This window comes from Metarhizium album (assembly GCF_000804445.1).
Source record: "Metarhizium album ARSEF 1941 chromosome Unknown scaffold_1, whole genome shotgun sequence".
Lineage (NCBI taxonomy): Eukaryota > Fungi > Ascomycota > Sordariomycetes > Hypocreales > Clavicipitaceae > Metarhizium > Metarhizium album.
The window spans coordinates 3896311-3923112 of NW_024467575.1; the positions used below are offsets into that span (position 1 = coordinate 3896311).

General features: G+C 54.9%; 11 protein-coding genes across 11 annotated transcripts; 3 read left to right on the forward strand and 8 right to left on the reverse strand.

Annotated features, from left to right (window-relative positions):
* Positions 1-612: 612 nt before the first annotated feature.
* MAM_01126 (1-phosphatidylinositol phosphodiesterase precursor) lies at positions 613-1737 on the forward strand (the record flags this gene model as incomplete). The annotated part of the gene is made up of 1 exon (XM_040819925.1): positions 613-1737. One exon carries the CDS (start codon positions 613-615, stop codon positions 1735-1737), a length of 1125 nt encoding a protein of 374 aa, XP_040683190.1.
* Positions 1738-2207: 470 nt separating this feature from the next.
* Positions 2208-3325, reverse strand: MAM_01127 (NAD(P)-binding domain protein; the record flags this gene model as incomplete). The annotated part of the gene is made up of 2 exons (XM_040819926.1): positions 2208-3203; positions 3275-3325. 2 exons carry the CDS (start codon positions 3323-3325, stop codon positions 2208-2210), a joined length of 1047 nt encoding a protein of 348 aa, XP_040683191.1.
* Positions 3326-4005: 680 nt separating this feature from the next.
* On the reverse strand, positions 4006-4688 carry MAM_01128 (Chaperonin Cpn10; the record flags this gene model as incomplete). The annotated part of the gene is made up of 4 exons (XM_040819927.1): positions 4006-4030; positions 4118-4176; positions 4252-4479; positions 4686-4688. 4 exons carry the CDS (start codon positions 4686-4688, stop codon positions 4006-4008), a joined length of 315 nt encoding a protein of 104 aa, XP_040683192.1.
* A 636-nt stretch (positions 4689-5324) lies between these two features.
* On the reverse strand, positions 5325-7740 carry MAM_01129 (Protein kinase-like domain protein; the record flags this gene model as incomplete). The annotated part of the gene is made up of 3 exons (XM_040819928.1): positions 5325-5989; positions 6051-7389; positions 7459-7740. The coding sequence occupies 3 exons, from the start codon at positions 7738-7740 to the stop codon at positions 5325-5327; spliced, it is 2286 nt and encodes a 761-aa protein (XP_040683193.1).
* A 2951-nt stretch (positions 7741-10691) lies between these two features.
* On the reverse strand, positions 10692-11510 carry MAM_01130 (60S ribosomal protein L19; the record flags this gene model as incomplete). Its single annotated transcript, XM_040819929.1, has 1 exon — positions 10692-11510. One exon carries the CDS (start codon positions 11508-11510, stop codon positions 10692-10694), a length of 819 nt encoding a protein of 272 aa, XP_040683194.1.
* A 103-nt stretch (positions 11511-11613) lies between these two features.
* On the forward strand, positions 11614-12576 carry MAM_01131 (uncharacterized protein; the record flags this gene model as incomplete). Its single annotated transcript, XM_040819930.1, has 1 exon — positions 11614-12576. One exon carries the CDS (start codon positions 11614-11616, stop codon positions 12574-12576), a length of 963 nt encoding a protein of 320 aa, XP_040683195.1.
* A 186-nt stretch (positions 12577-12762) lies between these two features.
* On the reverse strand, positions 12763-13922 carry MAM_01132 (oxidoreductase; the record flags this gene model as incomplete). Its single annotated transcript, XM_040819931.1, has 2 exons — positions 12763-13789; positions 13864-13922. The coding sequence occupies 2 exons, from the start codon at positions 13920-13922 to the stop codon at positions 12763-12765; spliced, it is 1086 nt and encodes a 361-aa protein (XP_040683196.1).
* Positions 13923-15265: 1343 nt separating this feature from the next.
* Positions 15266-16312, forward strand: MAM_01133 (YeeE/YedE family protein; the record flags this gene model as incomplete). The annotated part of the gene is made up of 2 exons (XM_040819932.1): positions 15266-15411; positions 15466-16312. 2 exons carry the CDS (start codon positions 15266-15268, stop codon positions 16310-16312), a joined length of 993 nt encoding a protein of 330 aa, XP_040683197.1.
* A 225-nt stretch (positions 16313-16537) lies between these two features.
* MAM_01134 (endoribonuclease L-PSP) lies at positions 16538-16885 on the reverse strand (the record flags this gene model as incomplete). The annotated part of the gene is made up of 2 exons (XM_040819933.1): positions 16538-16709; positions 16782-16885. 2 exons carry the CDS (start codon positions 16883-16885, stop codon positions 16538-16540), a joined length of 276 nt encoding a protein of 91 aa, XP_040683198.1.
* A 605-nt stretch (positions 16886-17490) lies between these two features.
* MAM_01135 (Aspartyl/glutamyl-tRNA amidotransferase subunit B-related protein) lies at positions 17491-18102 on the reverse strand (the record flags this gene model as incomplete). The annotated part of the gene is made up of 1 exon (XM_040819934.1): positions 17491-18102. One exon carries the CDS (start codon positions 18100-18102, stop codon positions 17491-17493), a length of 612 nt encoding a protein of 203 aa, XP_040683199.1.
* Positions 18103-24043: 5941 nt separating this feature from the next.
* On the reverse strand, positions 24044-26492 carry MAM_01136 (phosphatidylinositol 4-kinase; the record flags this gene model as incomplete). The annotated part of the gene is made up of 3 exons (XM_040819935.1): positions 24044-24890; positions 24965-25759; positions 25837-26492. The coding sequence occupies 3 exons, from the start codon at positions 26490-26492 to the stop codon at positions 24044-24046; spliced, it is 2298 nt and encodes a 765-aa protein (XP_040683200.1).
* Between the last annotated feature and the right edge of the window lie 310 nt (positions 26493-26802).

A 26802-nucleotide genomic window follows, 5' to 3' on the forward strand; every position in this document is an offset into this window, starting at 1 on the left:
GGACTCTGGGACGAGGCATGGTTTTGCCGTCGGCGCGGCAAGGAGCCGACGGTGGTGCGGGCTACATGTGCAGAGACTTGTCAACTGCTGCGGGACGTGGTGAGGAGGAGAATGAGGTGTAACGGACCAGAGGGCCATGGGGATGGACGACGGAGTTCTGAATTCGAGTGTCTGTCTGGTCTGGTGGTCTGGACTCTGGTGGGACGAATCTGGTTACTACATCATAATTTACCTTGCTTGGCCCCCGGATCAATCATGGGTAAACCAAAGCAGCACAAACTCGGCCCCGGGGCGCCCCGGCGACGGCCAGATCCATCCCAGATCGCCCCCGCCGTCGTGGTTGAAACCTCAGGCGCTCCAATTATGCACTCGACGGCTGCACACGTGTGAACCTGCCTCCAATTGCATCCATCTGCCTGCGCTGTCAAGCGTATACGGGACATTGAGTATACCGCAGTATATCATAGTATATCACGCGGTAGCCTGGAACCTGCTTGGTACTTACCTGCTCTCATCCAAATCCCTCGTTGCCTCTCTGCGGCAGATGCAGAAATACAGTCAGCGTCAGTCTACAAGACGGCGTCCGCTTGTCCTTCATCCCTCCCTTGTGCCATGAGTATCCTACCAAACACGGCCCCGGCCCTCTCCTCTCCTTCTTCCCTGTGGAAACCCCGTCTCCTCGCCTTGAGACGTCGTCTGCCCACCCTCCTCGTCCTCCTCCGCCTCATCGCCATCATACTGTGCGCCACCTTCACCATGCTGCTGCTCTTGTATTTCATGTTGGGCCTCGCGCCGTATCTCGCCAACGCAAGCACGTACTGGGGCTACACTTGCCACAGCTGCTTTGACATTGACAAGTCGCATTGGCCGACGTGGACGCAGACGGTCCCGGATGACTTCAACGTCTCGAGCCTCAGCGTCCCCGGCACCCACGACACCATGTCGTACACGATTCGGAGTCGGCGGCTGAGATGCCAAAACTGGGACTTGAGGACCCAGCTACAGGCCGGCATCCGTTACCTTGACATCCGCGCGCGTCTGAGAGACGACAGACTGCACATTTATCACGCCGACACCCCAACCGGCCACTCGTACGTCGACGTCCTCGTCACCGTTTTCGACTATCTCCAAGACCACCCCGGCGAGTTCATCGTGATGCGCCTCAAGGAAGAAGGCGAGCCCCTTGGCCGCAACACCATGCCCTTCCACGGGGCCTTTAGCAATGTCCGCTTCACCGACCCTCGCATCAAAGACCGCTGGCACGCGCACTGGTACGTCCACAACGACAGCATGCCGCTCCCCACGGTTGGTCAAATCCGCAACAAAATCTTCATCTTGCAGGGTTTCCCGTCCCCTGAATTCCAGTACGGCCTCCGTTGGGACGGGCCCCAGATGGTTCTGCAAGACGAATGGGTCCTCCAGGACATGAACCACATAGAGGAGAAGATGGACGCTATTGTAAACCATTTCGAAAAGGCAAATTCCGCTCCCCTGGACAACCAACACCTGTACCTGTCGCACCTTTCTGCATCTGTCGGCGTCCTGCCCATTGAAGCGGCTGCGGGAACCCAAAATCGTTCGATAGAGGGCCTGAACGACAGGACGAACCAGTATATTCGTCAGCAGTTCTACGAAAAGGGCGCCAGCAGGCTTGGTGTGGTCATTATAGACTTCCCAGGCGACTCTTTGGTCAACATCGTTCTTCGACGGACGGGACACGCCTTTCACCAGGTCTAGAGATGCGTAGCTTTCGCGTTGCAGGTCCCACTTGTTGTTACCACCCAGCCCTTGTTTCAGTGTCTTGTGGGCTGTAGTTCCTATTCTTGTACATGTGTTCCTGTCTTGTTGGCATTTTTATGAGTGTACGCCAAACTCCTGTTACATACAAAATAGTATGCGATGTAATGAGATCTAATGAGATGTAACGAGGTGTAATGAGAGGTAATAAAATAGCACAAGATTGCAGTATTTTTATTGCTTATATATTTGAGCTGCTTGAGTAGACTCATGTAGCTATACATCGGCTAGTTGGTGTCATCACCAGCTACTCGGCGCATCCAATCAACACGAAACTGACGAGAAACCACCAGAATCAAAACCTCCCAATGCCCACGGGACCACCCTCCAGTGGCCTACCGCTCCGCAAAGACGGCCACGGCCCTCTGAGCAACGCATTGCCTCCCTCCCCCGCGCCAATGCATGACGCATCATGACACAACGCCGGCATCCCTCTCCAGTTCTTCCCTGCCAGGACACCAACTGTCCTGCAGCTCCTTGTCCAACGTCTTGCCGATGACGTCTCGGTCCCACCACTCGCCCCAGCTCGTCAAGAAGATGCGGTCCGGGTCCTCGGGAAAGTCACCACGAGACAAGGCGGCAATGACGCTCTGCGCGCCCTCGGGCACGGACTTGGCGTCGGGCAAATCTGGAGAAATCGCGAATCCCTGGCCGCGCCCAAGACCAGTGGCGGGAACCAGGCCCGGCGAAACGGCCACGACGTCACACTGGCCCTTGAGCTGGCGCCGCCACCAGTGCGCCGCGAGCAGCTGCGCGAACTTGCTGCCCGCGTAGACGGAGTAGCCGTCGGCTCCGGAGCCGTTGGCGAGCCTCGCCTCGAGGGCAGCTATCCCGTCCGTCAGCCAGCCAGCTCTTCCCGAGCGCTGCGCCCCGGGGTCCGTCCCCACGGGCAGGGCAAACCGTACGTACCAGCATCTTGCACGTTGCGAATAGCACCCGAGGAAACTACCACGATTCGCGACCTGGACGCAACCAACTTGTCCCGCAGCAGGTGTATCAAATAATGCTGAGCTGATGAAGATGCAGACACTCAGCCACGTCACCGGCCAGACGTAGCCCGACTCGACGGACCACGTGGAGACGAAGGAGACGGACTCACAAAAATGATTGACGACAGCAGCCTCGCACCACTTCCCGTGGGAGCCCTTCTCGGCGGGCTTCAGCATGCCGGCGTTCAGGAGCAAGTAGTCAATCTTGCCGCTTCCGACCCTGTCCAGGGCTTGCTGGGCAAACGTTTTGACCGTCCTCAAGTCGGCCAGTTCAACGGGCAGGGCCGTCACTGCGTTCGCCGCCCTGTCGTACTGCAGGCGTGAGACGGCATCGCGGGCGGCCTCGACGTCTCGCGCCCCGAGGATGACGCTGTACGGCACAGCTTGCTCCAGGAGTTGCTTGAGCACTTCCAGGCCCTAGTTCCGGGTTAGGCTGGCCAGACGCTGTGGGTGCATGTGCATCGGTGAGTGTCCGTTCCGAAACCTACGATGCCCGAGGAGAGGCCTGTAGCGACGATGGTCTTTGCAAGACTCGTCATGGTTGCGCCGTGATTCGGTGGTCGGGAGTGGATTTTCTTGCCCTGAGGCACTGCGTTGCATGCACTGCGTCGCGGGACAGTGGGAGGCTTTATACTTTGAGTCGAGTCGTGTGGGCGGGCGGATCGTCATGTCATGGAATGCGAAGCAGCTGACGGCTTACGCCAGTGGTGATCTTTGACCCACTGCGTCATGCAGCCGACGTTGCTCCGCACTTTGTCTGGGCTGCATCACATCACAGCATGCGATGCGAGGGCAGCGACGACGTGGGTTTGACCAGACGAGACCAGACGCCGCCGCCGCTCCACAGTCCATGCCCCTTGACAGACAACCGGTCTAATTCATGCTCGACGCAGATTGGCTTGAATAAAAAAAGACGATGCCTGTTTCACATGTTCAAGTTCAAATGTGCAAGTAGTAACTACAAGGCCATGAGTGGAGATTGAATGTAAATCCTTCCAAGACCAGCCCCCTTTTCTCGTCCTCTGTACGCGCCCAGAGATTCTCTACCTGGAACGCGTACACGTACACGTCCACCCCGACCCCAGACTTGCTCGTCTCCCAGTCAATCATGCAAAGAGGTTGCCACTCTATCTGTCCCGCTTTGCGACCGTCATTTATGCCGTATGGTACAGTATATGGTACACTCGTGATGTTCGTTGGCTGCTCAAGTGCGAATGATCTACTCGTTGATCTTGGCCAGAATCCTATGGCACACACGAGATACATTAGTCGTCGCCTTGCCTTGAGGAAGCACACGCTGCGACGCCGACAAGCATGCAGGTTCAACTTACTCGCTATCGCGGAACAGCTGGTATTCCTCCTCGCCCGCCTTGACGGGCGAGCCGCCAAACTAGATAACAGCAGTCAGTCAGTCGGTCCCGGCGTCGCTCATGGGCAAAATGTCCGTCCGCCTGGTGCTACCTACCGAGGGAATCAAGACCCGGTCGCCGACAGCGACGCCCATGGGCAAGCGGTTTCCCTGCTTGTCCATGGCGCCAGGCCCGACAGCCAGGACCTTGGCCTCGTTCAACTTCTCGACGCTCGACTCGGGGAGAAAGATCCCGCCGGCCGTCTTGGTGTCGGCCTTGACGCGCTGGACGAGGACACGGTCCAGGAGAGGAGCGAGGGCTCGGATGGAACGGATTGAAGTAGCCTACATGTAATGGCATGACACGCGTCAGTTACCAAGCCCTGCTACGAGGTGCGTGAACCCGTCGCGAGAGAGAGAGAGAGCCTTGTCCTGGCCGTTGTCGAAACGGATTGAAGCTCCCTCGCCATGCGTGCATCAAACAGTAAAGCAACATGGGTGATTTGAGGCCCTACGCGGGTGCCAGTTCGGCCGTGGGGCGCAACACATACCATTGTAATGGAGATTAATTCGAGTTGCCGCAAAGTCCGCCGGGTTCCGTGGGAGAAGCAATTGTTGACGATGAAGAGGGTTTTCGAAGTTGAGGATCGCGGTTGAGGTCAAGTGGAGCTCTTTCTTCCAACAGCTTCGAGAAAGTCAGCAATTTTTTTTTCGAAGCGGCTCCTGATTTTCCCGGTCCCGGCCGCCCCCGCGACTTCGAGTCAACCCAGCAACCTACCTAGGTACTTAAGTACCTGGGTACTCAAGTACCTACTTAGGCTCTTGCTAATTAGCAAGCGCTCTGAAATTTGCACATAGAGCCTACTTGCGCTCGAGGAACTTGTGACTGCCCAAGTACTTGTAATAATTATTCGACTGCATATCTATTGCTATTTATCGCTCTTGAATGACAAACCATGCCTTGAGGCAACCCCTGTAAATAGGTCATGCCCCTGAATATTTTCTACTCATCGTGTAATGCTCCGTATGGTGTATTCTTGTAGTATGCAAAATCAATGTTGCCCCCCGTCCTTGTCAGAGATCCGGTCTCCGTCTCCCAAAGAAAAAACACCAAAAAAACGCCTTATAAAGTATTATCCAAATATACCTACTTTTCAAAATTTGATGGACCTCGTCATAAATTTAAAACGTTATGCCTTGGACTGCTGGTGCTGAGAGGCTGGTGGCTCGAGCACGTGAGTATGGTCCTCGGCGGGGATGACTTCGCCATTCTCCAGCTGTTGACATATCACAGTATCTGCGACCCACGACTCGCTCAAAATTTCGTCCATCTTGGCGCGGGTCTTGGGGTCGAGGTCGAGCATGCGATGAATGATGTGACGACTTTCTCGCGGCAACAATCTGAGTATTCTCCAGGGACCGCGAATGACCTCCTTGCGCTCTCCTGTGGCACTGTGGTTCTGCGACTGCTGGCTGTGTTCTGCCGTAGAAGAAGTTTCTGAGCCCTCCGTTCCGTGATGGTGGCCACCACCCTCGTGATGAGAATGCTGCGAGTGGTTGCGGTGGTGTTTTTCTTTCACGTCTTCATCTGCCAAGAACTCCCTAGCCACCGTACTGGACAGGTTTCCGGTTGACTTTGAATGCGTAATGAGCTTTGTCGGGTCATGTCCAGGAGTTGGGTCAGCCGCGAAAAGTTTGAAAGAGTTATCTGTCATTCTTGGAATCTTCCAAGGGAAACGTCGCAACGTCATGCAACAGAAAATGATGGCCAAGGACCAAATGTCGACAGCCGCTGCGTCATACTCTTTCACGTCATAGACTTCTGGGGCCAGATACGGGTCGGAGCCAACAATGCCTAGGATACAGGTTTAGTACACGGGTCAGGACAGAGAATTCGGCCAAGAATGCAATCGTACCTTTTGCGGGAACAGTGTCGTTCTCAAAGGGATATTTGAAGACATGGGCACTACCGAAATCAATGATCTTCATGATTCCCTTATCACTAACGACAACATTGTCCAACTTGAGATCCCGATGTGCCAGCCCTACGCTGTGCAGGTAGGTAACACCGTTTAAAATCTGTAAGAAGCAACATCGAATTTCCTCTCGACTCATTCTGCCTGTCATGACAATGGCAAATAGATCAAAGGGCGCATATTCCATGACTTCGAACCATCGGCCCTTCTCCTGGAGAATGTCCAGCGTCTCAATGATGTTTCCGTGATGGAGCGTTGAACCAACGCAAAATTCGGCGGTGACCTTTTTGTTATACTCCTTCTCTGTCTCGTAGCTATGTCTGGCCCTGAACTCTTTGACTGCGAAAACAGTGTTGTCCTCCTTGCGCCGCATTAACCTGACTGATCCGCCGGCACCAGCACCAAGGACCTTGCCAAGCTTGCCGTATCTTGATGATAGACCATGGTCGTCACTGAACGGGAGTTGCTGGTTCGCGGATCGAGACGTAGGGGGCGTTCTGGCACCTGATGCGGGTGATTGATCCCTCTTTTTGTGGTGGTGATGACGCTGTTGATTATGGCCAGACATTCTGAAAAACCGCTTCAAATCTGCCATCGACCCTTGTGGGGCGTGACCGAGGCCACTTCCTGCACCTTCAACAGTGAGGTGCTCGTCACTTTTACCAAACATGCCGGAAGCGCGCTTGTCAGTTAGGCTCGTCTTCGAGCTGCTTGGCGATCCGTGCTTTTTCTTCCTGGAAAAGACAAAGCGAGGATCGATTGTGTGGCGCGAAGGGTGCGCTTGCTGCGGAGGTCGCTTTCCTTTGGCATAGGGATCATTTGCGTCACCACCGGGGGTGATGGGCTTTGAATAGAAGTTGGATGCGGAGCTCCGTGAAGGGCTAGACTCTCGAGAGACGGGAACGGAGCCAGGTCCGGCACCGAACATGCCCCTTCTGTGTGATTTGCCGTCTTCAACGGAAGACGACCGTTGCATAACATGGTCTGAAGAAGCAGGCCGGTGCGCTAGTTGCTTGCGCTCCTCAAACGCAGGAGATTTGTCGTGCGAAGACGAGGCCTGTGGCGTAATTGTCTGGGGGTCGCCCGAACCAGGACCCTTGTCGTCTGGTCCTCTGGATATTCTTTTCTCGGGCACTGCAGACGGGTCCGTACCAGCGGGTGTAAGGGGCGGGGACGCCAAAGCAGATAGCCTTGGGCTTCCATGGGGTGAATGGAAATTGGAAGAATTGGGTGTTGGGAGTCTCGTTGAATCCGTTGACTCGTCTTCCCGTGACGGAACCTTATTGGTCTTGTCAGTCATGTGGGACACAGAAGTTCAGCCGACGACGGCGCGGAGTGATGCACTTACTCTAGATGGTGGTAGAGAGAAGGCTTCGAACTGGAAAGTATTCATACGCCTCTCTTGAAGATGGCGGCCCTGCAGAGACTTGGTAAATGACTTCAGCTCGTCCGCGGCAACCTCGGCGAAGCTGTAGTCTGCGACTTGACTCGCGGCGGGAGGTGCAGCGGATGGCGAGATTTCCTCTATTAAAGAGGCAAAGCGAACCGCGGGAGCGTCATCTTTTGGTTTCGAGTCATCACCTAAAGCATGCGCAGTCACCTGCGATGGCCCTGGGTGTGTTGTTAGCATGACGCAAGATCCGTCGACTGTTTTGCAGAGCAACCGGCGCAATGGGCTGAACTGCAAAGGTGAGAGGCGACAAAGCGACGCAGAGGGCAAGACATGGTGCTGTAGAAATCAGTCTGCATCGCCAGCCTCATTGAGAACACTCGGACGCCTTTTTTATTGCACACTTGTTGCACATTTGCTGCACACTGGCTGTACACTTGCATGGAGGGGCACTAAATCCGGAAGAGTCGGGCAAAACGATGGACGTACCGACGGCGTCTTGATGCTGATGATGCCCCTGGTCGGGAGATTGGATAGCCATGGAATCGTGACGAGGGCGCCTGGTGGGAAAGTGAGGAAGATCGGAGGCGTGCCTGGCTCGCTACAGGACTTGAGAAGTTGAAGAGAATAGGAAGGAGGAGAGCGAACAATGTGATGTTTGCCGTTCTTTGGGGACCGCACGGTGATACTTGAGCTAGCGCGAGTGGGAAAGAAGCTGGCGGTGGGGCAGAATGTTGGAAGCGCCCCGTTCTGGGTTGCAGTTGACGAGCAGTCCGTACGGAGTCACTACAAGGTACTTAAGTAAGTAGTGAGTAATACGAGGCCTGACACCAGACCCGACCGGACCGGACAGTTTGGTCGCAGGTGGTTGCAGGAAGGAACGATACAGGGCACCAGGGCACCAGGGCAAGGACAAGGTACTTAGGGAGAAATGGAAGCAGCAGACAGGTTTGAGCCGCCAGGTGCAAGCAGCATGTACCTAGTCACGTTATGTGTGCACTTAAGTACGGAGTACATGTCTGATGGGAAGAGTCTTTAGGATCCTTTTTCTGCAGCTGCAATGGCATTCACGTACCAGATGACTGGGTCGCGTGGAATTCCCTGCATGTGTTCAGTATCTGGACCACTTGCGTGCGACCTACCGAGTATCTGTTACCGGTTGTGCCTTTGATATAGTTTGCGCGTACCGAGTACCTGGCCGGGTACTTGGAAACAGCGTCAATGCATGTCAACGTTGGTCAATGCCTCTGCCGCGCCACGAAACCCACCTGACGGGCGCCCTTCCGATGGGCACCACCTGAAATTTTTTTTATTTTTTTTTTATTTTTTTTCTTCGCTTTCTTTTTTTTTCCGCCCTTGATATTACCGTTGCTTATTGCTTCTTCTTGAAATTTCCTGTCCACCTGCATTGAAAGCTAAACTTGGGTTTGGTCACGAAATTACAAACACTAGTTAGTACCTTGCTGGGTACTTGCGAGCGACGGCATTCATTGAACACTTGGCTCGATGTGCGGTCCTTGCTCACTGCCACGTTGTAGTAAGTTAATAGCGAGTGGAATGTTTCGCCAGGACCTTGGTCCTGTCATGAACATGTTTGGCGGCAAAGTTTGTCACTTGGATTTGGATCCTCTGGCTGAAGCCACCGACATGGAGTGCCGCATTTGTACCACGTCCCGTCACGTCAACGTCAAATGAATGGTAGTACGGAGTACGGAGTACGTAACTACGGAGTAGTACGGAGTAGTCATTGTGTTTGCACGTACAGTAAACCACCTCTATAACGATAACCTTCGTGAGCCTTTTTTCATCGTAATATAGCGACTATCGCTAAGATGCGACTATTGTGGGGTTGTACCTCCCCTTAGAAATTACTAGTAAGAGTACATATTAAGGGATTATTAGCGAAATTTGCCCTATTATTAGGAAACCTAGCCCCACCTAACCCCACTATAAGAAAATTCAGCCTAAAAAGTGGGGCCTTATAACGATAAAATGCATAGTGACTAAGCAAAAAGTCAACGATATCGTCAGTAACGCGACTATTAACGATTTACTAGGGAAAAACCTTAGATGACCGTGAATTATCGTAAAAACCCGAATATCGCTAAGATACAGGATCGTTATAGACATGGTTTACTGTACTCCGTACTACTCCGTACTCCGTACTTGGTGGGCTGCGGCGCAGCTGATTTTCCATCCGTCATTCCGTTATCGGATTGTCGAAGCAGTCACACCCCACGTAGGCCGCTCAATTCCATCCAGGAGACAGGAAACCCTCGTTGCGAGTCGAGACAGATCGAACAGCCCAGCCCAGCCCAGCCGGCGATGCCAGCAAACTGGATCCACAGTGGATTCTTCTGTCCACGACTCCACGGCTTGCCGGGTCTTGGGAGCACGAGAGCTGTCATTATACGAACAAGTGCGTGTGCCTTGCCGCCGATTGGGCTCCATGGCCTGCCAAATCCGCAGTCTGCAGATCCCGGGAAAGCTTTTGCAGCTTCTGGCTTGGAATTTCCCATCCGCTCTTGTCGCGTGAATGGGCGCCACATGCCTGCTCTCCTGGACCAGGGACGAGAGGGTCAAAGCCGCCATGTGGGCTGTCGAATATTTCTAGAATCGTCGTTGTTTGAGTAGCACGCAGGATCCATATGGAATCATCGGCAGCAGCAGATGATATCAAATCAGAAGCAAGTCAGCAGCCACGCCAGCGGCCTGGAGGTGCGCGCGGTTACGCGGCCATGTTGCGCACGACTTGGCTGCTTTGCCCTGTGCTGATGTTTGGGCCTCACCCAAATTTGCCAATTCTTTACCGAGCACTTCTACATTCTATCAAAGAGCACATTGTGATCGGTGGACAGTGATACTCCTGAACACGCCATGACTTTCTTCCCATTCCCGCACCCTTATCAGGTGACCATCACTGCCATTACGAGCTGTACAAAGTACTACGCACTGTCCGAGGACTCATGATGAAACCCCGACGTCTTTGACACCTCCCACAGGCTCAGGACCCACGCTCTAATGGAGATCTTATGACTCTGGATTCTCCAGCGTGGAAACGCAGAATTTGTATTGTACATTTGGCTTCAAGCCTGCTTCTTCTGTAGTTGTAGCATACACTCAACCTAGGCCGCCCCCCTTGAATAATGGCAACTTGCAGCACAGTGCAGGTCTCGGGCTCTTCACTGTCCTTATGCTTCGACTTTGATACCAATCGACCTTGCTTGATGAATGATAGATCTGCACAAGCCCTCTAAGGAAAGACCAGAGAGGCGTAATTCTGACTGCTTAATCTTGGCGATCTCGTACACGTGCTTCAGGCTGATGGTCCCGATGGTCTCGTGGCCCGGTTTGCTGGCGCCCTTCCTGTTCCCTTTCTTATTCCGCGCCGCCTCAACAGCATTCAGAAGAAGCCACGAAGTTTGCGGCGTCCGCACATCGAAGTGAAAAGATCTGTCCGGTCGAACAGTGACTCGGCAGGGCATCGGTGTGCCGGGGTTGATGTGTGCGGTTCTCGCATTGAACTCCTGTGGATTCGAAAGAGACTCCCAGTTAGAAAGAACCTCAAAGACGCCGGCTGGGCGGCAGTCGTGTGCGGCACCACATTCTATGGGCATCCTCCATACCTTGCAGAAATCCATGGACTTGACGCCCTTGCTTCCCAGTGCAGGACCAACGGGTGGACTCGGACTCGCCTGGCCTGCCCCAACAATCAATTTGACTACCTGATCGACGGCGCCAGCTGCGCCCTTTGCTTTGGACATTTGGTGCGGTCGTGGCCCGTGGCGCCGTGGTGATTTCAACGGCCCGACGTCGTCGTTCGAACATGGAGTTGTCGCCGGAAAGATTTCATCAAGCTCGCGCGCTGGTGCTCTGTGGTCCAAGCTCGCGCCCGGCATACGGTGGGGGTGCGCGTACTCAGGATTTTCCTGCACCAGCCCCACGACTTCGCTGTCTGGCCCAAAAATTTCGGAACGTTGAACAACTGAAACCCTCGACGGCGACTGCATTTCGTTGTGCACCCGTCCGATTTCTAGCAGCAAAGCTATCCCTTTGCATCTCCCTTTTCCTAATCTTAGGCCGCCGACGACGCTTGGACAAACTTGAGCAAGGATGCCTTCCACATACAACCAGGAAAAGCCGTGGGACACGGACAGTGTCGATAAGTGGAAGGTCGATGCCTTCACCTCCAAGGACAATATCGGCGGCACGTTTGCCGAGGAGTCATCATTTGTGACTCTGTTCCCCAAGTATCGCGAAGTGTATTTGAAAGAAGCCTGGCCGCTGGTTACCAAGTCTCTCGAAAAGCATGGTATTGCCTGCACATTGGATTTGGTGGAAGGGTCAATGACCGTCAAGACGACCCGAAAAACGTATGACCCAGCGGCGATTCTGAACGCGCGTGATCTCATCAAGCTCTTGGCTCGAAGTGTTCCGGCCCCGCAGGCAGTCAAGATCCTCGACGACGGAATGGCCTGCGATGTTATTAAAATCCGCAACCTGGTCGGTAGCAAAGACAGATTTGTCAAGAGACGGCAAAGAATACTGGGGCCCAACGGCTCGACCCTCAAGGCCCTCGAGCTCCTTACCGAGACGTACATTCTCGTCCACGGAAACACGGTTTGCGCCATGGGTGGATACAAGGGCCTCAAAGAGATCCGAAGAATCGTCGAGGACTGCATGGCCAACATTCACCCCATCTATCACATCAAGGAGCTCATGATCAAGCGCGAACTGGCCAAGGATCCCGAGCTCGCAAACGAGAGCTGGGACCGTTTCCTTCCCAACTTCAAGAAGAAGACGCTCAGCCGCCGCCGTGTTCCCCTCAAGGTCACGGACAAGACCAAGAAGGTGTACACGCCATTCCCGCCTGCCCCCGAGAAGAGCAAGGTCGACAAGCAAATCGAGACTGGCGAATACTTTCTGGGAAAGGAGGCCAAGAGTAGAGCAATCAAGGAGGAACGCAAGGAGAAGCAGAAGCTACGAAAGGAGGAGAAGACAAAGGAGCGAGAGGCCGAATACGTGCCACCGGAGGAGGACAGACCGAAGAAGAAGCGGAAGAAGTCGTCTGATTGAGAGAGGGGACTGGAGGCTGGTTTGGGAGTTGTGTAGTTCACACAAGGGAAGACATGTACTTGCGGCATTCAAGGCGTTTTGACTTTCTGGAAAATTGACCATTTTAACTGCATTTCCGCACTGATTCCGACCTGACCTCTATCCAGCCGTCGCCACCGTCATCCGTTTTCTTCTTTCCTTCTCATCTTACAGCTTACTTGGCGACGGGTGGTCATTGATCTCAATAACTAGTTTACCAAACTGCGTCCCAGCATCCATATCCTTAAATAAACCCTCGATGCCATCTAGATTCGCCAGCCCTTTCACCGTCTTGCTTACAATCGGTCGGATCTTCTTCTCACTCACAAAGGCGACCATGTCCCTGAACTCCTTTTTGGAGCCCATGGTCGAGCCTCTTAGGTCGATGTTCATCAACACGGCCTGCACACTCCACTCCATCTTGGGCGCAACCGTCATTCCATATTGGGAAATGACTCCGCCAGGCTTGAGGAACTTGGCCGCCTTGGAGATGATGTTGCCTCCGGCACCGTCGATAACGGCATCGATATACGGTCTGCTGTCGGGCAGCAAGCTCTTAAGCTCGCGCTCCCACCCGTCCTTCTTGTAGACGACGCCACCCTTGGCTCCCATCCTCTTCGCCTTGTCGATCTTGGCCTGGTCGCCAGACGTGACGTACACGTTGATCCCCATGGCCACGGCGAACTGAAGCACTTGGAGTGCCACGCCGCCTCCAATTCCAGTGATGAGCACGTTCCTGCCCGCTTCCGCGTTGCCACTCTTGGTGACCAATGCCCGCCAGCCGGTCAGGCCAGCGAGCGGTAGGGCTGCGCCCTGAGCGGGTGTGAGATGCGCCGGCGCGGGCACGACATCGTCTTCATCGACCAGCGCGTAGTCCTGAGCGCAACCAGTCTTGGTCATTGACGACGCGCCGATGATTACGACGAGGCCCCTTTCCGGCCCGACGGGGTCGGATTCCCACCCCAGCATGGGGTTGATGAGAACAGGCTTGTTTAAAAGGTCCCTTTGCTTGACGGCTGGCCCGACCTCGACGACGGTGCCGTATCCATCGGCCAGCAGCGGGTTCTCAAAGGAGATGGCTGGGTAGAGATGTCTGCGGATGAAGAGGTCCTTGTGGTTGAGGGCCGCGGCGTCCATACGAACGAGGAGCTGGCCGGGGCCGACCTCGGGCAAGGGCACCTGGCTGAGTTTGATTCTGCGGTTGAGAGGAGGGACATGATCAGATGCCGCTTGGCGGTTTTGGAGTCATGACGGTGAGTGAGAACCTACGGGTAGTAGACCTGGCCGGGCTTGCCGCCAATCTTTTGTACGTGAAGAACCCGCGGCATGGTGAAGATGACGGGGCCTTTTTCTGGTCGTCAATCCAAGCCGAGAGGTCCACAGCCAACTCCAAAGGAAAATATTATCTTGATCCGGGAAGCGCACCACCGGTCGAGCCAATGCATGACGTGATGCAGAGCCCAAGCAGATTGATATATGACCAGCCCGTGGACGATGGCAGACGACGAATGGCATGCGGCGGGGGATCTCACAAGCCGACTGGCTTCCGTGTGTGGGTCAACTGGGGCCTCGGCTTTGAGTGACCAGGGACTGGCAAGCTGGGTGCGCGGACGCAGGTACCCATGGGTCATCTGGCGTTGTGGACGACAAGCTGCCGGCTACCCTTGCACGCATCAGGCTTCGAATGAGAATGAGAACAATCCGGCGACTGCTGCCGGGACGCACTCGCCCATTCCCACTCTAGGTACTTGAGTAGACGGGGACGGCAGCGCAGGCGCTGAAGCGATGGAGCGCGGGAGCCGCCTTCTTACGCGGCATGTACTTTGTACGTACCTGGGTACGTACCTACGCGGTGTCCAGTACTCGGTATATACCTACGTACGTCCCTCCGTGAAGTTCAGATGCCGAACTGATCCGTGCCGCCCCCGAAGGTGCCCGAACTGAGTCACCTGACGCCAACCTGTCCGGGTCGCAGAAGGGCCCGACAAAGCGTCGACTCGGGGTTTCACCTCGAGACTTGTTGGGATGCTCGCCAGGTCGGCGAACCGGCGGCTGACCACAGCGACCTCACTTCACGTCCGCCTTGCCACACGGCTACAAACTTTCCACATTGCATACCCGGCTTGGAGCCACACGCAGAGAAAAGACCAAAATGATGCCGGGCAAAAACACGACGGCACGATCCAACAAACCCTTCAACCTCACAGCACAGCACAGCACAGCACAGCACAGCACGCCGTGGTCCCCGACGATTGCCAAAAGCCACGCCATGACCAATTCGACACTAGCCATCGGCCAGCCAGTGTCCATCCCACACACACCCATTCGCCGACTACACAGCGCTTACCAGGTATTCGGATCATAAGGGGTCCTGCAACGAGGCGGCATGCATACAGACCGTCCCTGGAGCCGGCCCAAGAGGGCGGAGGGCGCCTCTGCCTGCATGCTAGATCGCCGAACCTAAAAGCGTTGGCTCTCTTTCTCCCTCCTGCCTACTATCTCTTAGCAACTGGTGGCGCGTCTTTTTTTTTTTTTTTTTTTTTTTTTTTAAGGGGACAGGGGACAAGAACCGTGTCATGTGTAGTGATAGCACACGACGTAAAAAGGCCCATCTGCCTCGTTCTCCGGGACATCCGCTACCCGGGCAAGCAAAGCTTCGCATCTCCTTACCATGGCCGCTACTGCGTTATCGGGCGCCGCGTTCGGCGCTGCCATGATGGCCGCCGGCTTCCATCAGCCTTCTGTCGTGACTTCGCAGTTCAAGTTTGAAGACTGGCACATGTTCCAGACCTTTTTGGCAGCCACTGCCTCCAGCGCGTAAGTTGGGCGCACGTCACACCTCCATGTCCGGCACTGACACTGGTCCGACAGAGCGATATATGCCCTTGCCGAACGGCTGGGATACGTGAGCATCTCGCCGCGGGACTCGTCTCCCCTGGGCCTCTTCTCCAAGTATGACGGCAACGTCCTGGGCGGCGGCCTCCTGGGCGCGGGCATGGCTCTGTCGGGCTCGTGTCCCGGCACGCTGTATGCACAACTGGCGGCCGGCGTTCGGTCAGGCTTCCACGCCTTGGACGGCGCCATCATTGGCGGTGTGCTGTGGTCCGGACTGGTGAGCAAGCTGGTCAGGAGACGGCGGGAGAGGACGGGCGTGAAGCCCGAGCCGGGCGTCGTCAGCGAGCAGCTGCGTCTCTCCAACGGCGCCACCCTCGTGTTGCTCGAGGCCGTCTGCGTCGCCGTCGTCGCCGCCACGACACTGCTTTGCACGCCCGCCAGCCCCACGGCCAAGATAGCCGGCGCGCTGGCCGGTCTCCTCATCGGCAGCGCGCAGCTCGTCTCCATCGTCACGCGCAAAACCATGCTGGGCGTCTCGGGCTCGTACGAAGAGGTGGGCAATTTCTTCTGGTGGCTCGTCGGGGGAGCCGATGTCAATGCCAAGCCTGCCTCGTACCAGAACATCCTGTTTGCCTCCGGAGTCGCGGCGGGTGCATGGGGTCTTGTGAAGCTTGTCCCGGGGTTGCCGTCTGGTCCCGTGCGCGAGATATCGCCCTTGTTGGCCGTGTCGGGCGGCGTGTTGATGGCTGTCGGGTCGAGAATGGCAGGGGGCTGCACCTCTGGGCACGGCATCAGCGGCATTTCGCTGCTCTCTACGTCGAGTGTCATCACCATCATGTGTACGTTTGCTGCCGGGAGTGTGGTTGCGCCGTTGGTTCATTGATGTCGTCGACTCCTCGTATATCCCGCTCAATAGCTACCTAGTTGTGCAGCAGCACTGCACGCTGTCCGTCTTCTCCGGTTCTCAACGTCCGGGAAAATCAGGGTACCTATTTCTTGGTTCCACATACCTTCTTTGCGGTCACCTCAATCTCAACCTTCATCTCCTCCTTCATCAACGCAGACTGAGTCATCGTGGCAGCAGGCTCCACATGTCCAAACCACTTCTTCAGCACCGGCCAGTCGCGGGGAAGTCGTCACGATCCGGCAAGATGTACTGGACGCGAACTACGTCCGCCATGCAAGAACCAGCCTGCGTCAACGCTCGGTCGACGTTGCGCAGGGCTTGCTCCGCCTGCTCTGCCACATTGTCCGATATTTCACCGGTTCCGTACTTGTACCTTGACGGCAGAAATCAGTTGCGATAAATCGAAGCTTGTTAAACTGTTCGTGGACCCCGTCTGCGGACCTACCCCTTGGTGCCGGATACCATGACCCAACCATCTACGACGACAGCACGAGAATATCCAATCTCGACTTCGAATTCTGAGCCAGAGCTGATATTCGTGCGGGACATGGTTGGAGGCTTCTGATGTTATCGGTTCAAGGTGCAGGGTAGCCACGCGGGGTGAAGACAACCTGGGTCAAGGCGACTGACGTGGCAAGGAGTAACTGGTAGTTATAAATGCGCTTGGAGCAGTAAAGTGTTGCCCTGGCGACAAGGGAAGGGGGAGCAAGTCCAACAACTCGATTGGATGAGTCATTCTCAGGAGTCTGTTCCTGTTTTCCGCTCATCGGCCGTTGAGCTTGGGTGGGGCGGCTGCAGATATTGCCGCTGTGCTCGTCGATTGGTGGCCGGTGATGGAAGTCGAAGGCGGCATTTCTCTCAAAGAACGGAACTGATGAATACTTCACGGAGCAGTAATAGAAGCACGAACGCCGGACGGTTGTCTCACATGGGGTGTCAGTCGACCTCAGTCTCCGTTGTTTATCGCTGCCCCCATGTCAAGTCTTGATGGCCGTCATGCATCATTCGACTTGTACATTCGGGAGTTCCGTATATGCCAGAATGGTCTACTCGTTGGACCAGCAAGGAGTGAGAGTTGTGGTATCAATTGTCGCTAAAAGCCGGCATGGTACAATGATATAATACATGGGGTTGCATGTCGGCGCCCCCGTCCTTTATCGGCCAGCCAACTCTTTGACCATGTCGGCAACGGCCTTCTTGTCCACATCCTTGCCCTCCAAGGCGCTGGACAAGCGCTTCATCACGTCACCTATAAGGGACCTTGTTGCCGTTCCAGCACCCTTGGAAGCATCAACTGCTTCCTGTATCAATGCCTTTAGCTCGACTTCTCCCAGGGTTTGGATACCGCTGCCGGCCAGGTACTCGTCCAGAATACGGATCTGTACGTTTTCCTTCTCGACGATATCTTGGCGCCCCGCGGCCTTGGCATCAGCCGCGGCATCTAGGGCATTCTTTTGAATACGGCGCATCAGGGCGACAAGCTGCACGTCGGTCCGAACCGGGTTGGCGGTCTTGGAGGCGTTGAGGTTGGCAGATATGATGGATCGTAGCACGGACAGTCGCGGTGCGTCCCTGGCTCGCATGGCGGTCTTGAGGTCTCCCTTGAGCCTCTGCAGGAAGGGCGGGGGAGTATCCTCGGTGGTCGTCGAGTATGCTGGGTGCCATCGCTGCGTCGAGGGGGACGGGACGGCTTTCAGACGGGGCAGGCGGGCTGGCTGTGCCCGGCGCACGGCTGAGAGAAGAGACACTGCTCGATTGCATGCCATTTTGCTGAGCCCAATTGATGGGGTGGGAGGGGGTCGGCTGGGCTGTTGATGAAGCCAAGGGCAATGCGCGAGGTGTACGGAGTATTTGCGACCTGGAGCCCGGCTGTGGAGAAACAGAAACCAGCTGTGGGACGTCGACGATGCCTGGCCACACGTTTGCGACTTGGTCCTAGCGCGCGCTGTCCAATAACGAATAGTCATTTACAAAGCGCCGTACGTGCCATGCTGTGCAAACTTCTGCCCAAGAATCGAGTCTATCTGCCCCGTCGTCTACGACATTACATTACATTTCAACGATTATCTTGCTCACGGCTGACGACTGCCCAGCGCGGAGCTGACAACCTGACCTGACTGGCTGGAATAGGCGCAGCGGCCCAACATCTTTCACGTCTCGGTGCTGAGCCATCCATGGCTTGGGTTGTAGATGGATTCGACTCAACTCGCCGTCACGTTGCAGTCGTCGGGTTCCCGTTGTCGGCATCGGTGTGCCCACCCGTAGGAACGCGTCAACTAGCCAAAATAAGTGCTGGCACATCCGCTGTATTGTTGGTGTAGCTATTTTCTCTGAACCGTCTTGAGCCCAGTTCTGTGACAAGATGGCAAGCGTGGCATTCCCACGCTTGGAGTGAACTTGCTTGATGTTGCCCTCCTCATGCGTTCGGACTCTCGGCCACCCGAAGTCCGACTCTCGAAAATCAAGACGCGCCAACAACGTTGGCATTGAACTCGCTTGGGCGCCCCGTCTCGCCTGCCTGCGTGCCGATTCCTGAATGCCCTGCCAACTCGGAAAGCGCGACCGCCAACGACAACCGCCGACTCCATCCAGCGCTCCACCGTGACATCTGCTTTGCAATACCGTCTTTTTGAAACATTTCAACCTCTTCTTCACCAGTAGTCCCGCCGCTCAAGGGCCGAACAAGTTGGAGGCCATCAAACGCCGCACATCCCAGCACCATGTACAAGATGCCGCCGGGCTCGACATGGGTCTCACTAACAATGTAGGTTGGCATTGACCCAAATGGTCCAGGCCTCGAATGTTCATGGAGAACCTTTGGCCATGGCATTATGCTTCAGGTTTACGCCCAATACAAACATATCTGACACACAATGTTAGCCGGCTGAACTCGTCCTTGACCTTAGTTGGCGCCTGGACATGAAGCATTTCCACTCTCGACGATGCTTACAATGGAAAATAGGCCTGTTCCCGGTTCAAATTAGTTAGTCTTTTAGACTTTGCAAAACGACGTTTGGCATCTGTCGACTTCATACCTTGTACAAGGGATTAGCCGCCTCTTCTCTCGCATCATGAATCAAATTCTGGTAGGGTTCGATCATCACACTGGCAACTGTCAACTAACTCCGGATTTCACGCCACCGTGGGCCTGCTTACTGTCTCAACTTCGTCAATGGATACAAGGCCAATGAATGCAGCAATTGGGACACGTTCTCTTTATTTGCAGATCCTATGTTGCGGTCTCTTGCATCTGATGACGGGGTACTTCAGTCTTCAACCATGTTTCAACGAATCTGCAAACCACATACCTTTTGACCAAGGACTCATTGGCAAGACTATCAGCCGTGACTCAACATTCGTGAAACCCGCATCCACCATCCAACGGTCGAGCTGGAGAGCTGCTCGGGTGTCTTTGATAGGATGCATTGCATCAAGATACATGCAGGACCATATGGACAGGGCGTGAGCTGCTTCTCCAACTGTGTTAAACCCTGCCTCAAAAAGCGGACATGCGGTATTACTCGCCTCTGTGCAAAGTGCCGTTGTCTGATTGCGCATTGAAGTATATTTCGACCATCTGACACCAACCTCCAGGACGAAGCACACGGAAGATATCTTGCATATAGCTTGGCCACCGACTTGCGTTAATGCCACCAGACATCATTTGGCTGTGAACTACATCGAAATGGTTCCGGGGGAAGGTAAAACTGGCGAGATTACCAAAGTTAGTCACAGGTAGTCCATTTCTGACAAGAGCTTTGCTGACCTCGCGTTCAAGTCGTCGATTTGGAAATCTACGTTATCTGGCTGGTCTTCAGGTATCATTTTGGGACAGACATCAACGCCAACCACCTAGAAACACACGGTCAGCAAAACAGTATGGCTGCTGAAGCACCTCTTTGTACACCTTGAAACTGTGGAACAAACATGTTTCACGTATTTCCTTTTGCCAAATGCCATGTTCCGCCACGGGGTTCGTCGTGTTATCGTACCTCACAGTCTGGAAAGCTCCTCGCAACATCGATAGCCCAGTCACCGGCCCCAAAGCCGCAATCGAGGATTCGCTTCGGTTCGTCCACCGGTGGAAATATAAGTCTGCCATCAAAAACCCGACGGAGAACAGAGTGCATCATCTCGAGACGTGCGACCTCTTCCTATTCCCCAATGTCAGCGCGTCGTGGTTACCAGTCTTTCGGTCGTCGGTGAACAGACAGGATTTACCTCGTCAACTGGGCAAAAATACACCCCGTTGGTCACAGCGTGCTTTTGATAAGTTCGACCGTGATGCTGCAAAGTTTCCTCAAACGATTCGTCCAGAGGAACAGTCCCATCCCTTTTTTGGGCCGTTAGTGCCACGCCTGACTTCGGAGCTCATGATGATCCTTACTCGGTGTCCATGTCCTGAATTGATGGATGGTTAAGTACTGCTTCTGGTCAAGGGGTTGCAGACTCAGCAGGACAGGGGCATGCAAGTGTTATTACTGTTTTCACGTGAAAGAAACAGACATACGGAATGCGAAAGAACGATTCCAGTCCGTTTGCCAGACCTTCCAACCACAAAGCAAGCCTACAGCGTCATATGACTAGCCGCAGAAGCTGTAAGTCAACGGCGGAAAATATTGTTTGTGAAGGAAGGAATGCCTGACACTATTTGGTCCTGGTTTGTGTTTGACAACGGAAAACCTAACGGAGCGCTGAGACGTCCAGAAGACTGGCTTCACCAACTACGTGGCTCAGTCCTTCCGTTTACAAACCTCGACGCAGCCAGCTATTGTTTGTTCCACCCAATCAACCAGAAGCCCACCAACGTCCAGGGGTGGGTTCAGATGGAGGGCAGAGACGGAAGCCCGACTTGTGTCTGTGAAGACGCACCATGGATCCGCAGGGTCCGGCTTCAACGAAGAGCTAAGAATAAGATCTTAAAAGTCAATCACGCCGTTTCGGAAACCTGACTGGAGGGCAAAACTGCTCGCAACCAATGATGCTGTCTGACTTTGAAATGACCCAAGGGGGGCTTGTGCTCATGTGCATTGCGAACAATGACGCTGTTGTACTCCATGGCATGGGCGTGCCGCAACGTGAGGTGGAACATCTTACTTCGCTATTTTCCTCACAGGCCGACTCGATGCTTTCGACATTCACCCACGTAGACAGGCCAAAAACGAGACTTTACAGCACGCAACGACTTCATTGTGCCGAGCCTGAACAGAAGTACCAAACACCCGCGTTTGGCGAGCGGTCAGAGATATAACGGAGTTAAGAACGCTTCAGAAAATATGTCATGCTCTCCCAAAAATCCATTACGGTACTCCGCATACTCATGGCGGATTGTTCGTTAATCATAATAGTAGTGCGGAGCGGTACCGCGAGGATTATCAAGATTGGTAGGACCGACGTTGCTCCGGCCTCGCAGCGCTTTTGTCCCTTGTGGATATGGATGCTACTATGCCCCAAGTCTAAAGCCACTGTCCATCCTTGCAGCAGAGCGGCAAGGGGCTCTGAACGGGAAAAGCCTGGTGGCCCTGATCTCTTGACATTGTCCTAGAAGCCCCTAGATGATTTTGGGACGGCAACCGGGATGTAGACGGCATCCAACCCTACAAGAGGCATATCCATCTTGTTGCAGGCCTGTCCGCATCTTTGGCAGTCCTGACTCTCGAAACCTACAGCCACGAGCATCAGGTAGGGACCTAGCGAAGGAGGAGTGACCGAAGGAATGTACGAGCAGGTCAATCAGAGCTGCATTCTCCAATCAGAGGCCTTGAACGTGCGTGACCAGGCTTCATGGCACCCACCCTAGTGGACCTCGAGTGTCATTTCTTGGTCATTGGAACCGAAATACCAAAGTAGCAAGAGATCTTGCCCAGCTACAAGCCAAACCAGAAGGGCCACGAAACATGCTTCTCGCTGTGAGAACTGATCCCTGAAGTACGGAGTACCGCGGACTGAAGTACGATCTAAAAAGCACGACCCCAGACAAGTGGAAGAAAACAGAACCACCATATGCACGCGGCAAATGATGTTCCATCTAGCGAACCGGGCAGATCAATTTCTCGCGAAATGACAAGGCAGATAGATATACGGGGTGGACTCGGCAAAGTCCCAAGTCAGATCACCCAAACTCATGATCCGTCCTATCGCGTGTACGCGGCAGATTAAGAACTATGCAGAGACCCTGGATACACCGATAAAGACCACCGCGGAGACAACAGGCATTTGCAAGGGTACAAGGACGAGGGGAGCGTGGGAAGTGTGGACATGCAAAAATCCCTGGCCATCTCCAAAATTGCGCCTCGAGAACCGGGACAATAGTTCACAAAGCCAGACACTGGATCGAATGAATACCCTTGCGCACCAGGGGACCAAGAGTGGCGGCACAGAATGCACAGCAATTCAGCATCAGCATCTCAGCCGGCGTCGGATGCGAGAGGTGTCGTGGACCGTGGTTGATGCACCTCCCTCCTACAATAGGGCTGTGCAGAAGGGGCAAATTTGCCAGGCGTCTCACTTATTGTTATTCAACGGTATGGATTTGCCGCGAATGACTACAAGCGAAACCCCGTCAGACGGCGACTTCGGGTACCGACTACTCCGTACAAGTGTCGTCGAATCGAGACTGAGAAACGCCAGGATTCACTACGCGACAATGTTGGCTCGAGGACCAAGTCCCCGTCACCGCGCCTTGCTAGCTTTGAATTTTGCCATGAACACGGCGATCTCGAGTATGGACCGGCGCGGGCCATGCCTCGCATTGGGGGGGGGCCGTCGGGTTGGCGCGTCGCGTGGGGGACCAGATCCTCGGGTTTTGGGCAAGTCTCGTTTGCGTCATTGTATCGGGTTCTGACTCTTTGAGCTGAGACATGTTGCCGTAGTCCTGGTTCTGGGCCATGGAGAAATGCTGGTGGAAGCTTCATGTACGGAGCGTCTTGGGGCAAATTTTTGCCGAATGCTCACGGTGCGACCGAGTGGAAATCTCAAAGGCGGGCTGCCGCCATGGCCAAGCACAAGGGTGTGTGGAAAGAAGAAAAAAAAGTAGAAGCAACCATAATTTTTCGCCACATTTTGCTATAGTCTACTAACTCGGTACAGAGTACGATGATCAAGTCTATCGTATCCGTGCTGTGGAACATGAGTGTTGACCACTCACTCTGCTATTGAAACCTGTGCGTTCCACCAGGAAAGCCTAATTAAGCATGCACAGTTACTGTGCAACCCTTGGCAAGGTCTGTCTGTACTAATGAAAATGAAAGCGCTGCAGCGGAGTAACGAGCGGACCGGAGAATAAGGTGAGGGGGGAAAAAGGGGGGGAGACAAAACTGCCTTGTTTATGATTACATCATTGTATAAAATGACCAGTCACAAATTGGGCTGGCGTGACGGCATCAGGTACCAACGGGAGCGGTTGGCTGGCTTTTGGGTCACATCTCTGTCGTGAACTGATAACAGACGGCCCAAGTACGGGAAACCCTGTTCAAACACCGACTCGAGTTGGACGACTCTTGCCCACGGACGGATAAGTGTGGTAGACTCGTCCCTGCAGTAGCAGTTGTGGGTGTTGCACTGCCAAACGCGACGGGCACCGGCACCTTTGCGCTGGTAAGTGGCAGTAGCTGACTAGACCAGACCATCCGAACTCAATGGCAACATGCAAGCTGCCAAAGAAGTGCGAGTTTTTCCCTTGGTTGAACTGTATGGCGTCGGCCCTGATTAGCACCAGGTGAAGACGGGGTTTCTGCTCTTGACGGCTTCGAGTCGCTCCACGATAACCTTGCGCCGATTTCCCATTTGGCCTTCTGCTGCTGCATAGCCCAAGTCCCCTTCGAGGTCGTCACCGTCGTACGGATCATGCGAGTCACCGTACAGCTGCTGGGCTATGCTGTTACCATTCCGTCTTGCAGCTGCCGGTGAAGCAAACGAGTATCTCCGCTGTTGGTAGGGCCCGTGGCGAGTTGGCTCGTAGACGTTTAGCGAGCGTGACCCTGCCTGCTTCGCGAACGGGTTCCCGTCAGGCCCGGTCGTGGATCGTCTCAGCTCGTCGGGCGATCGGGCACCGTCATCGTTGGGGCTTGAAATTTCGTCGAATCGGCCAGAGCGTGGCATGTCCACCGGGGCGGCCTGCAGTCCGAGCAGGTCGGCTGACGAGTCTTGGGCAACCGGTACAGAGCTGGCGATGTCGGCCTCGTCCATAGACGGACGGGCATTGGAGTTACGCCGCAGCTCGGAAGATGTCACCCGCATGGGCACTGCAACCGGCACGTCGACCAAATCGTCCCAAACGCATACTTTGGTTCGCCGAGTGAGCTCGAGGGGACCGTGGTCTGGGGTTGTGAGTGCCTCCACAACATTCCAAGCCTGGCCCTTCATGACGGCGATTTGCTTGGCAAACATGCGCTCCTGGAAATCTTCGTCGACTTGGAAGACTCTCTTGAGCGCCATCTGGGTTTGCGCCCACCAAGCTGTCGAGGTGAGGAGGGGAAGGAAGTGATCTCTCGTCCTTTGCGAGAATGGCCGACCAATGAGGTCTACAGGAAGGAACAGCCAGCCGAATGGGAAGCTACCAGACGACTTGTTAGCGACTGTTGTGTCATGGGACTTGTGTGAAAAATGATCTATCAGGTGTAGTCTTACCTTCGCCATGCATCAGGATGTTTCCAAGGCCAAGAAAGCGAATTGTCAATGGCGCCGACATACACGGCTGGATCCTTTGATGCCAGCTTGTTGCTCGAAGCATTCATGGGCCTCTGCCTCCTATATGGGTACGATGCACTGGTAGCAGTCTGCGGCGTCTGCTCCAGATCAATGGGTCGCGGAGCGCTCTCCTCATCGCCCTGTGATGGTGTTTCCATATTCAGATGTACGGGATCGGAAGCCACAGACACCGTGCCCGTCTCCCAGTCCACCTTGACCATCCAGTTGTCAAGCCCACGATCTGTGTTTCTCATGATGTAGTCCAAGATGACAAGCTTCTCGAGCTCCTCCCTGAAGGACTGCTTAGTTTGCTCCGTCCACGTGAACCGCGGCGGACCGGAAGACCCGTCAACAGTCTCTTGCGATTCGTCACCGCTGGAATCAGCATCCTCCGGTGACCCAGATGTAGATGGGCGGCAGCTTTCCGTCCATCTCTTCTTGCGGCTCCTATGCGTATCGTTTGCTCGGAATCCGGACCAATATTGATCGGGCCAGGGGTGCTCCCGCAGAAAGACGTTTGCGTCCTTGTAACCCTTGAGGAAGACTTGGAAGCTACCTGGCTTCGCAGGCAATGGCTTCTTCTTTCGATGGAAGCTGCGACGGTCCCAGAATGGGTAGTGGAATGACTTTGACGATAGCCAGACGACGTCTGTGTAGGGGACGAGGTGGGTGCGGAGTTGGCAGTCGAGTACGTAGGCTGCTGCCTCGCTGACATAGGACAGATTGGGAATAAGACTGCGGGGGGCGGGTGAGTAATTGCAACCAAGATTTTGTACTTGGGACTCAGCAGCAGGTTCAGATTCAAGACGTACCAAGCTCGCCCAAAGCAGCAAGGAAAGAGGTTTCTGTGAATCCACTTGTTCCATTTCGGATTGCCCGCGGCATACGGCTCCTCGTCCTTTGGCTTAAACACGCCGACAATCTTGCCATCTGGGTTCCTTGCAAAATAACTACCAGAGCTGCCTTGCGAAATCATACTCGGGTGAACCTCCTGTCGAATGGCAAGCCGCACGCTTTCCACAATGGCTTCAAACTCGGCCTTGGTCATGACGCCAGGTTGTTCTTCAGCCAGTCGCTCTGCCGTAACGGGACGCACTCCTTCTGGAGGCTGGAAGACGGAGTGGTGAATCTCGAGTCGTTCCTCTTGGCCGGAGATACCCTTGCCTTTGCTGCGCTTGAACCGAGAAGCAATTTCGTCCGCCCACCGTTCCAATCTTGCATTGATGGCCTTGAGATCGACGCCGCCATGAGAACCCACTCGTCTTCGAAACTTGGGCCGCTGGTGGGCCTTGGGGGTCATGACGCCGGAGCGATGGCGAGGCTGTGTGATGGGTGCGAAGCGCGGCGCAGAGGCCGGCTGCAGGGAGGCAGAGGAGGCGGCGAGGGGATCATCGTCCGAGTCGTCACTGAACTGGTCGGCTTGGGCCAGGCGCTCGTAGCCGGTGGTGGGTGGGCGATCCCGCGGCATGGCTTAGCTGGACGTTGAAGTTGGGCAGGGAGCCATCACGAAAGGGAGAAAGGGGTGGGTGGGCGCACCACGAGTGTTTCGTGGGCAAAAGGGGTGCGCTTCGGAGGTGAGATATTTTGTGCGAGTTCGAAGGCCGGCCAGAAACGTAAGTTCGCCGTCGTGGCGGTGATACGGTGAAGAGCTGGAGCAAACTTGAGCTGTTGCGCTGCGTTGCAGGAATAGGAGAGGCCGAGGAAGGAGGAGATGACGTGTGGATAGCTGGATGGAGACAAATGTCGAAAATTTGCCCTGATCGGCCGGTGGGCTCGGC